This window comes from Chelonoidis abingdonii, chromosome 2, assembly GCF_003597395.2.
Source record: "Chelonoidis abingdonii isolate Lonesome George chromosome 2, CheloAbing_2.0, whole genome shotgun sequence".
NCBI classification, from domain to species: Eukaryota; Metazoa; Chordata; order Testudines; family Testudinidae; genus Chelonoidis; species Chelonoidis abingdonii.
In genome coordinates this window covers 13464066-13476209 of record NC_133770.1, presented here as the reverse complement: position 1 = coordinate 13476209, position 12144 = coordinate 13464066, and the positions used below count along the sequence as shown (strand labels likewise).

At 44.5% G+C, this 12144-nt stretch overlaps 1 protein-coding gene across 2 annotated transcripts in view; it reads left to right on the top strand.

Annotated features, from left to right (window-relative positions):
- The window catches only part of PLCD1 (phospholipase C delta 1), a 107727-nt gene extending 104142 nt beyond the window's left edge, over positions 1-3585 (top strand). For both annotated transcript variants that reach the window (XM_032794638.2, XM_032794637.2), the window contains exons 14-15: positions 1033-1182; positions 2355-3585. In XM_032794638.2, the coding sequence (XP_032650529.1) occupies positions 1033-1182; positions 2355-2446 (242 nt within the window). In that variant the 3' untranslated portion in view covers positions 2447-3585. The remainder of the gene's footprint in view (positions 1-1032; positions 1183-2354) is intronic.
- The last annotated feature ends 8559 nt before the right edge of the window (positions 3586-12144 follow it).

The following is a 12144-nucleotide window of genomic DNA, read 5'->3' as shown; positions in this document are numbered from 1 at the left end:
GTCAGGGGACAGGGAGTGGGGGTATGTGGATGGGGCAGGGGTCCTAGAGGGGCCATCAGGGAACAGGGGGGGTTGGGGCAGGAGTCTGCGGGGTGCATATGGGGGGGGCAGGCCATGACCCCCTCCCCTAACCGGCTGTCCATGCAATTTACGAAACCCAATGCAGCCCTCAGGTTTGCCTGCCCCGTCTTAGACTTATCCTCACATGGGACAACTGCTTTGCTGAATTCAGCAGCAGTTTGCATCTGAACCACTCACTACATCATTGGAGAAGTATCCTGCTTCTTTTAAAAAGACGCCCTACTAACCACAATTTGGGCTAGGTCAGGTAGCCGTGCCGTATAGTCACAAACAGGTAGGTGGGTAGTTTTGGGTGAAAGAGGGATTTTCTCTTTCCCCTTTAGATTTACTTATTGAATTCCTGGGGTCAATTCAGAGAATACTTATGCAGCACTGGACCTGCAGATCTTTGCTCACTTTGGTAATCTAGTTGACATCAACACTCAACAGGAGTCAGTGTTGGTTATTCCCAAATGGGAATTTACAGCCTCTGAGTCAGTTCACCATGGAAAGGCTTCTGCAGAGCACCAAGAGGATAAGGCCAATCCCCCACAACTAGACGAGAGCCACTGAGTCTTGTTGCAGCAGAGGGGACTCCATGAGCCAACGTATGGTCAGAAATGCCACAGTAGAGTGAAAAAGCTTGTTTCAGTCCAATTGTTTTGTGGTTCACATTGTTCCAATCAGTTCATGGATTTCTAGAGCAAAATCTGGACCTCACTGAAGTCAGTGGCGAAACGCCCATTGATTTCGGTGGGACTGAGATTTCATGCATGGGTTTTAAGGCCAGAACAGACTGCTCTGATCAGCTGGTCTGACCTCTGTGTAATGCAGGCCAGAGAATTCCACCCCGTGATTCCTGTGTCAAGCCTAATAGCTTGTGACTGAGCTGGAGCCTATCTGCCAAGCAAGACATCCCATCTTGATTTCAGCTTGGCATGACTGGTTTTATTTTTCTTCACCCTTTCTCAGGGTTTAACCCAAAGTGGGATGAAGAGTTTGGATTTGACATTGACGTCCCCGAACTTGCTCTGGTCCGTTTTGTGGTGGAAGACTTCGATGTATCAACCAAAAACGACTTCATTGGACAATACACCATCCCCTTCACTTGTCTAAAGCAAGGTAAGGAGCTTAGTCTGGAGCAGAGCAAACAACACCGGCTCGGCCCTTTAAAAACAAGCAGTGCCCTAGAGAGGCTAACAGCCTGGGTTTTCCCACATGACCAGCTGTTACCCTGGGACCACTGACTGCCTGAGTCTTTGTTAGTTAGGATTAGGGTAGAGTGGCCGCCAGAGAGTTACCTTAAAGGCCCAGCATAATTCATTACACTGACCACTGCAGAACGGTATCATTGTTTTGGAGACCCAAGTAATACATTGTAAGAAAGATGCTGAGAAAACACACACGGTGGATTCACTTGCAGGCATGCAGCAGGAAACAGGATGTGGTTTGAGCATACTCTGAAGTGAAGCAGCTTCATTTCAGCATGCTCTCAGCCTGCCTCGGAAAGGCCAGGTGCTACAGGAAGCAGTGGCATTAATGCCAAAGGCAGTTCACTTCCGTCGGGGTCGGTGCCTCAGGGGCACTCAGATACTAGTGCTGCCGTCTTTGCCGGCACAATACGAGCCCAAGGGTCTGAACATGAGTGATCTATTGTAAACGTAGCGGGACCAGACCCAGTTTCTGGTCAAATGTGAACTCTGCCCAGTGTATTCCTAACAACGTAATAAGCACTATAATTAGGGGGTGGATAAGTAGGGACCTTTAAAAAATATCTGGATATATTGTTTATGGAGTAGCACCAATAGGGAAGCAGTGATTAGGGCAGGGTGGCAGTAGTAGGATTCTTGGTTTCTATTCTTGGCTCTCCCACTGCCTGTGAGCCACTGGGCAAGTCATGTAAAGCTAACGTATTCACTGAACCAGCTAATGCTTGTTGAGGGCTTTGAGACCCTCCAATGAAAAGAGCTGTAGAAGCGGTGTGAAGTGTAACTGTGGAGCCATAACATATCACTGCATTGTACCATAACACAGTGCACTGGTGTACCTGTTCTCTATGGCCCAAAGTTAAAGGTCAGGGAAGGGGAAGACTCGGGCGTAGGAAATGGAAGTGATGTGTGACGGTCACTCTTTAGCATTGCAGTAGAAATCCCCCTAGTCCTGCGTATAAAAAATAAGCTGCTCTATCACGTCTTTACATCCAAGCCCATGGTGTTGCATGTAAAATATTCAGAGTAGCAACCACGGCGTCACTTGAAACTGAACGTTTGTGTCTGTGTGTTTCCTCATTCCAGGCTACCGCCACATTCATCTTTTGACCAAGAATGGGGACCCGTACCCATCAGCCATGCTTTTTGTGCACATCAATATTCTGGACAATAATTAGAAACAGCAGCGGAACCCATCTTTCAAGAATCAATGGACACTGCTACAGACTAAAAATGAACCGAAATCTGCCCTCATCCCTACCCTGTGCAATCCCCAGTGCTGTCTCTGGGGTTGGAAGAGGCATAAGTCAGTGCAGCCTGACTCTCGTGCTGCTAAAAATACCCTTTGTTTCTGTACACACTGTCCATTCATTATGCTGAAAAGATTCTGACACTGCTGTTGAGATTTTTGTTAATAAGACTATTCAATGCATTTTGATTTTTAATGACTGGTAATTCTTATTTTACTCCTATTTTTATAGAGCAGTTTAGGGATTTTAAATGAATTTTCGATTTAGTGAAGGAGGTTGTGTTTGTTCACTGGAAGGCAGATGTGACACTTGGATCCTTGTCATTGTAAAGGTGCACATCCAAACGTTGTATAAGCAATATACGGTGGACAAATAAGCCGTGATCCAAAGGCCAATGACGTCAGTGAACAAACACCTTTTGGCTTCAGATCAGGCCCATAGGCCACTTTTTTAAATCCTAAATTGAGACACAGTTCTGTCCTCTTTACTACAGTATAAAAAGCTACACTGCAAAGATCACTTTTATTTTGTACTATAATGAAAAATACGTGAACACTACTCCACTGGCGCGCTGTTTGCATCCAGCATGAACAGGGCTGAGTCGCATTCTTCAAAGGAAAGAAGTTGTTGTAAGCGGGGGAATTCTTTTTTAAACACAGGATGACCACAGAGACTTAATTTCACAGAAGACAATGGAAGTGTATTAAACTGAACGTATGGAAGGTGATTGTTTTTAAATACAATCTATAAAACATTTTCAGTGTGTATGGAAACATCTTTTTGAAGAAGGAGATGCCAAGAAAAAGGCGGTAGAAAGAATAATTGTAAATGTTTCGCTCGTTATTATTTGACTGGGTCGAACTGAACATCACAGCACAGTAAAAACAGGTAGCAGCTCTCTGAAAATGAAAGCAGAAAGGTGTGTGGGTTGTTTTGTTTTTTCCAAAATACAGCTACAGAGCTAGAGGAATAATGTAGAGAGAAAATAATATATTTTCAAAAATTGTCCACACTTGTGTTACTGATCATACTTCAGACTATTAAAAATGGAAGCATTCTGAAAAAGAGCTGATTTATTTTTCAGCCTCTCTCTTCTTTGGTTACTTCTTGTAATGCACAGGGAAGAATGTAAGTCCTGTCTGTCTCATCGTCCATATTTAGTCAGTTTCACTTTGTTCTAATGCATGACGCAAGAAGAGGCCCAAAGCAATTGGGTGAAGGAAAGATGTCAGTGTCTCTTTGAGTCCTGTTCCACTCACTCCCCCACACTCCCGGGGCCCTAAATAGTCCAAGTGAGTCACCTTTAGCCAACACAACAAAACCCCGCTATTCATTAGGCTTCTGGTGGAAGATGGATTTTGCTGCAGTGTTTGCTAGCAGATATGTAAACCTTTCTTCTGGACACGCTGCTGTTGGCTGGTGTTCTAAACCATGAACTGTTTGATTGTTGTTTGGGGACTTAGACTTTGTGTCTAAGCATTAAAAATACCCACTCAAACCCTTACTTTAAATTAGTTACTAGCAGCTAAGGGAGCACAAGTGCTAGCGACAGCAGTACAAGCAGGTAAGATCTATTTCAGCATAGCCTTGTTTTCTACAAACATAGTATATTGCTACAAGAGCTAACAGCTCTTTGATAGCATGCACTCACGCTATAGAGCTCTCCCTGTTCAGGAATACTCTGATCGCACACGATGCTTTACATAACTGCTTACCAAAACTTCCCAGAGTCATTTTTATAGTCTTGTTGCAATCAAGAGGGCCCACCTGGGTTTCCCCAGGTGCCTCTTACGAAAGAGGCTGCAAACTGCCTGCTCAGGTCTTTGGAATCCATTTTCACCCTAAACAAACCCCTCCATAGCATAACCTTCCCTTTTAGCCAGAGGACAAAGACCGTTGTTTTTGGAGCAGATCGAGCAGGACTTCCATGCTGGCATCCTGTAGCACATGGATTTGTTATAAACTGGCAGACGACTCTTGTGTTTTACCTCTTAGAAAGTTCAGACTCCAGATGTGTGTTGTGTAACTGCTGGGGAGCAGGAGTGTTGGTTCAGAAAAAAAATCAGTAGAGAGACAACGCTGCAGCTGAATCCCTGCTGTTGCCTTCCTGCTGAGGCTCTGGCTGCTTGTGAAGGGTTAGTGGGCTGGTCCCATCCTAGAGTCGGGGGGCCAGGAAAAGGGGTGACTCACCAATAGCTGGCCTGGGGCATCCCTGCTTTCTATTCACTGAACATTGGACTTTCTATGTGGCTGGCCAGAGGCTGCTTGAGACGATCTGCCATCCCCATCTTCGTAGGCTTGGGGCAGCCTCCATTCCTTTCTTTAGAGCTAGTTTCAGGAAGCTCCTGAAACTTTGTTCTGTTGTAACCTGGAGTCATTGGTCAAGGTTGTGATTAGATCCACTGCATTAATGCTCTGGTGGTGAGTATCAGTTTAACCTCTGGTTGCAGGCGCTGCCTGTGTTCTGCAAGTTCTGTGGATAAATAGGGGCGGAGGCACTAACTCAGCTGAAGGGTAAGGGGCAGCGAACTGCTCGGCTTGGGGAGATGTTACACCAGTGTCCTACTCACCTGGCGTTGTTAAAGAACCTGCTGATCTTCTTAAGAGTAAGGTTATTGGGCCAGGGATTAGCATTCTGGTCTCATTCCAGGTTGGTGGGTTCTTCATTCCCTCCCCTAACGCTGTTCAGCAACATGGCTGTGCACGGTTCAACAACTGCTGCAGTTCAGCCTGGTGGTGAATGAAATAATTGCTGGCTAATTTTCAGGGTGTTTTGTGAAGCTCTCTTGATCCTTTGTGATGACAAGCGCTATATGAATGTCAGATCAGCATCACTGGGCTAGCAGCAGGAAAGTGGAATGCTCTGTCAGCCACTGCTGGGCAGTGTTATAAAGTCTAGATATGTGTCCAATAAGGACCATTTCTCTCTGCATTTATGAACTACATACAGCTGAGTAAGCCACTCACTCTACAAAGGAGACAAGATGAATGTTTTTGCAGTGGGCTAAAAGGTCGCTTTGAGTTATTGTTTGTAAAAATCCTCTACCAGCTTTCGAGTGACCCTCTCACTGGGATTTTCCTGTGTGGTACAAGAGCGAGAGTGAAGGTAACCTGCAGTGAAGTAGACCAAGCTCCCAAATCCTATTTTATGTCTATCGTTTGTGAATCAGTCAGCTGATATACTGATGGCCCACGTGCAAAGCTTTTAGGCAAGATTCGTTGCACTCTATTGAGCAGCAATGTGTAATTGATTAATTCTAGAGCTGCAAAGGGCAAGTCACACAAATTTGATGTGTATAGGTGGTGAACACAGTTGGGCAGAGCTGTATGACCACTTTTCAGGGATGACATACACTGATCACAGTCGGTGTTCAAAATGATAGATGCGATGATGCAATATAAATTGGATTATGCAGCTGGGTGACTTGTGCCTCTGTTTCACCTGCTTCCTTACCCATGCATCAGTAGCTGTCCCCACATCCCTGTTGCCATTTCTTCTTGGGCTAGCTGCTGTGGCTCCTTATTTGCTGCTTGCTTAAACTAGCTCTCTCACTTTGCTTCCCCAATAGATTCTTCTGGGGAGTCTTCTATGCTCTTCCTCCTACTCTGCTTGGTACATTGTTTAGATCCTGATTAAGTTCCTATTGGCTTTGGTGCTGGGCCCTTAGGACCAGACTTACTTACAAAAGTATTTAGGTGCTGAAAGTAAATGGGAGTTGGCAGGGGCAGCTCTATGATTTTTGCCACCCCAAGCACGGCAGTCAGGGAGCATTCGGTGGCGTTTCTGCGGGAGGTCCGCCGGTCACGCAGATTTGGTGGCGGTTCTGAGGGTGATCTGCTGGTCCCATGCCACTGAATTGCCGCCAAAACCATGAGACCGATGGACCTCCCGCAGAAACGCCACCAAAGGCTTCCTGACTGCCACCCTCACAGCGATCGGCAGGCCCCTCCCGCGGCTTGCCGCCCCAGATACACGCGTGCTGCATTGGTGCCGCCCCTGGGAGTTGGGTACCAAACTCAGGTATTTTCATAAGAGCTGCTAGGCACCTATTTGTATTTCTAGGTGCCTAAATATCTTTGTCAATCTGGCCCTTAGAGCTCAGCTCTGGGTGATACTGATTTGGATCTCAAAACATGAACCTGTATGTGGTTTTAGACACATCTAACTGTGAAGGGGTGATATACACCATGGCTATCAGCGAGGATGGGACCTTCACAGCAAGACACCTCGACATCCTCTGATCTAAAGGAGAGGGTGTTAGGGCTGAGTAAAAGCAAGCTACTAGCATTGCTGGAGTCAGACACTAGCAGGAGACATGATCAGCCAGTGTATTGTACAGCCTCACTTTTGTTATCCTGATAATGCTACGTAAGCGTGATGGAAAGGGGCAGTTGTGAGCCACTGGAATGAACCGGTGTTGGGAGTCAAAGTATGGCTCTTATACCCAACTCTCACTCTGACCCTCTGTGTCTCCATTAACCTTGCTGGAAGATGGAGAATGATGATCACCCTTTTATGCAACATGCTGTGAGGTCTCCAGCTGAGACTGTGAATGTGGGCACTCTGGAAAATGAACAGGATGAGCTCCCTCACTCAGCCCCTCCCATGTGTCTGAGCTCTGACCTCCAGGTGCAATTTAGTAGTTCCATCACTACATTGCATTCAATGCTGGGCCTGCCTGCAGAAACTGGCATTCTTGATGCCAACCGTGGTGTACAGACGTCAGCAGGAATGGGATTGACAACCTCTCCCCCACAACAGCAACACCTTTTGCTCACTCCTGACAAGACCTGGATTTGAACCAGTGCCTGAGAGCTATTTGGGATAGCCAGGGTCAGGCTTGTGTTGGAAAAGATCAAGAAGTTCTTCGCTTTCAGATGCTGAAAAACTTTGTTTTCATAGAATCACAGAATGTAGAGAGGGAGGGTGCCCCTGTGAGGTCATCTAGGCCAATCCCCTGTGCTGAGGCAGAACCAAGAGGACCTAGACCACCTCTGACAGCTGTGTGGTTGACCTCTGTTCTGCCCCTGAAAACCCCAAATTTTTCATCAAAAATGAATTTTCTTTAAATGTCTTCAGTGAAACACCCTTTTTTGGACCAAGAAACACTGACATTTACAACCAGCTCCAGAGAGGCTCTAGAACATTCTCTAACAATCACAGGAGCCAGCCAATCCCCTTGTTACTTGTTAATTTGGAATTTTTCTTTAGCCACAAGCTAAAACGCAAAAAATTGAGTTCAGAGTTACCAAGCTAGACTGTGTTAGTATAACAAACAATGCAGCTCTGTCACCCTCTAGGGGATATAACATGTAATATTTGAGTCACTTACAGCTCTCATGCTAACCAACCCTGTCGCTCAAACAGTAGAAGCATATGGTATGAGGGAGATCTCTGGTATGAACCTCACCTGTGACCCAGCCAGGGGAGATTTTAGATAGGCAGATGCTAGGTCAATTTGATCAGTTCCTTTGAGATGGCACACAAATGGTGAGCATCATACCACAGGTTTGGCAAGGGGTCAAAAGTTTCCTAGCTAGAACACTCATTACCTTCCACTATTTGACTGGCAGACAATGTCTGGAGTCCTGGCTAAGGAATTTGGACATACATGATGGAGTTGCTGCCCACTCTAAATACATCAGGAAAGTTAGATTCCACCATCTAAAAACAAGCATGGTGTTTAGCCTTCAGTGAGTCTCAATTGCTGTGATTCACAGCAGGTATCAAAAAGCAACAAGGAAGAACAGTGGGAGAAAGGGGAAATGATCTTGTGCTCGGTAGCTGCCTGCCATGTGATCAGGAAGGGGCATTGCTGACAAATGACCACAGGGAATCACACCCTAAACACACACATCCTTGGTGAACCAGAGCCACCTGAGTCTGGCTTTCCTCTTACACTTACAGAACTTTTCATGCCAATATAGTGTTGTTGGAGCAGAACATCAGAAGCAGGAAGTCTGCCACGTAATCAGTGGGTCTACTGAATGAGCAAGGTGTTAAATGAGCATTCACGGAAAACAGTGCCATTGCAGAGAAGCTAAATGAATTTTTTGTCACAGTCTTCACTGGAGAGGATGTGAGGGAAATTCCTATCCTTGAGCCATTCTTTTTAAGTAAGTGACAAATGTGAGGAACTGCCCTAGATTGAGATGTCAGTAGAGGAGATTTTTGAAACAAATTGATAAATTAAACAGTAGTAAGTCACCAAGATCAGATGGTATTCACCCAAGTATTTTGAAGGAACTCAAATATGAAATTGTAGTATATAGTATGTAACCTATCGCTTAAATCAGCCTCTGTACCAGATGATTAGAGAATAGCTCATGTAATGCAGATTTCTAAAAAAAGTCTCCAAGGCTAATCCTGGCAATTACAGGCTGGCAAACCTAACTTCAGTACCAGGCAAATTGGCTGAAACTATAGTAAAGAACAGAATGATTAGACACATAGCCACACAGCTTTTGTAAAGGGAAATCATGCCTCGTTAATCTATTAGAATTATTTGAGAGTGTCATCAGACATGTGGACAAGGGTGAGCCAGTTGGTACAGTGCCCCTGGACTTTCAGAAAGCCTTTGACAAGGTCACCCACCAAAGGCTCTTAGGCAAAGTAAGCAGTCAGGGGATGAGAGGGAAGGTCTTCTCATGGATCATTAACTGGTAAAAGATAGGAAACAAAGGGTAGGACTAAATGGTCAGTTTTCACAGAATAGAAAAGTCCTCCAAATAACTAGGACTAATGCTGTTCATAGATGAGCCGTAAAACGGGTAAGCAGTGAGGTAGCAAAGTTTGCAGATGATACAAAATTACTCAAGATAGTTAAGTTCAAAGCTGATTGGGAAGTTACAAAGGAATCTGGGTGACTGGGCAACAAAATGGCAGATGAAATTCAATATTGATAAATGCAAAATAATGTACACGGAAAACATAGTCCCAACTACACATACCAAGTGAAGAGGTATAAATGAACTTTTACTACTCAAGAAAGATCTTGATGTCACTGTGGATAGTTCTCTGAAACCATCCACTCAATGTGCAGCAGCAGTCAAAAAAAGCTTGCAGAATGTTAGGAACCATTACAAAAGGGATAGACAATAAGACCGAAAATATCATAATACCACTATATAAACCCATTGTACGCCCACACCTAGAACACTGCTTGTAGCTCTGATCGGCCCCTCTCCAAAAAGATATAATAGAATTGGAGAAAGTAGAGAGAAAGGCAAAAATGATTAGGGGTAGGAAACAGCTTCCATACAAGGAGAGAGAAAAAAAAGACTGTGACTGTTCACCTTAGAAAAGAGATGGCTAAGGAGGGATTTGATAGAGGCTTATTCAGCCATGAATGATGTTGAGCACATGAATAAGGAAGAATAGTTTACCTCTTCACTAAGCACAAAAACCAGGGGTCACCCAATCAAATTAATAAGCAACAGGTTTAAAAACAAACATAAGGAAGGACTTCTTCACACAATGCACAGTCAACCTGTGGAATTTATTGCCAGGGGATGTTGTGAAGGCCCAAAGTATAACTGGGCTCAAGAAAGAGTTAAATAAGTTAATTGATGGACCTATCCCCCATGGTTATTAGTCAAGATGGTCAGGGATGCAACCGCATGAGCTGGGAGTCCATAAATCTCTGACTGTCAGAAGCTGGATGACAGGATGGATCACTTGATCAATTGCCCTGTTCTGTTCATTCCTTCTGAAGCATCTGGTACCAGTCACTGATGGATACTGGGCTAGATAGACCATTGATCTGATCCAGTGTGGCCATTCATATGTCAATTGTCAGATGTCTGAATGTGTAGTATTGTTGTAGCCCTGCTTGTTGTGCTCTATGCGTCAAAGACAGCCCTCCAATTGGCTTCGATGATCTTTGGATTAGGCTTTAAAAGCAAAACAGGGACGACAATAATAAAGAAAATAAATACTCAGGTATTGAGTATGAAACTAGCATGAAGAATGTTGCCACTTCTTAAACAGAAGACTGTTTAGAACCTATCACCTTGAGGTCACCCATTCCAATCCGGCGTAGCTCCATAGCAACCAGAATTTGTTACCAGTTGTTGGCTAGTTGGTGGCCTATCTGATATGAGTTGTTGGCCGAAAGGCTTGTCTACACTGTACACCAATGCACACGATGATTTCTAAAGTGCACCATGTTGCACACTAACTGGTCCATGTAGACCCTGCGGGTGTGCACTAAAAGATCTTTAGGGGCCTTAGTCCGGTTCTAAAACGGACAAGGGTTCAGAGCACCTGGTGCTAGGTTACTACAAATCATAAGAAAAATTGTTAAATACAAAAATAATTATCACTCATTTTTTGCACAGATGCAGGAGCCAAGTGTGGCACACTGTACCTCAGAACAACACCCTGGATTCCCCATATTCATCGTCATACACTTAATACGTTTTGTACAAAGTGCGCCTTGTGAGGTGTCATTCGAAGTCTTTAACTGTTGAACATTAGTACCCTGTTGGATTGTATGTGCTACCACTGTATGGGAAGTTACGAAGGTTTATGTGTATGTTACTGAACTCCACAGTGAGGCTTGGCACACCCACGACCAGCCTTTCAGGTACAACAGTGGGGGAACTAGATGCTCTGATGGCCCATTAAAGGGAATCCATATTCCCAATGACCATCCCAGAAGGTTCCACAGACAGCACACACAGACAATGGAGAATCCTTGACCAACGGGGGTGGATCCACACATTACAAGCATAGGTGTTTCCAGCCAGCTGGAAGAAATCAGAGTGGGGAAGCGACATCATGACTGGGCCTCACTCCCCCCACAACTCAATACCTGGGAACACATCGGGAAGATGAAGACTTTGAACTGAGGATGGTGGTCCCAGGCTGGAGGAGAGTTCCAGCCTGTGTATTGAAGTTATGTGACCTGTTTATACCATCTGTCAGGGTGAGGCACTGCTTGATTCAAATCCTGTTTAGTTTAGAGAACTCAGACTGCAAATTTACTTTTATTTCTTAGGTAACCAACACTGATCTCTACACTTGCTACTTACACTCACTTAAAAACTACCTTTCCGTAGTTAGTAAATGTGTTTTATATTTTAACCAAAGCAATGGGTTTTGGTTGAAGTGCCTGGGAAATCTCAGCTCAGTTTACAAAGGCTAGTGTCAGGTTTCAGGGTGGCAGCTGTGTCAGTCTGTATCAGCAAAAAGAATGAGGAGTCCTTGTGGCATCTTAGAGACTAACACATTTATTTGGGCATAAGCTTTCATGGACTAGAACCCACTTCATTGGATGCATGCAGTGGAAAATACAGTAGGAAGATATATACACACAGAGAACATGGAAAAATGGGGGTTGCCATTAGTCTCGTTAGAATTGGTATGGCAACACTCATTTTTCCATGTGCTCTGTGTATATATATTTCTATATCTATATATATCTATCTTCCTACTGTATCTTCCACTGCATGCATCCGATGAAGTGGCTTTTAGCCCACAAAAGCTTATGCCCAAATAAATTTGTTAATCTCTAAGGCCACGTCTACACTACAGGATAAAATCGAATTTGCTAAAATCGGTTTTATAAAACTGATATTATAATTTCGATTTCTTGCGGCCACACTAGGCACAGTAATTCGGC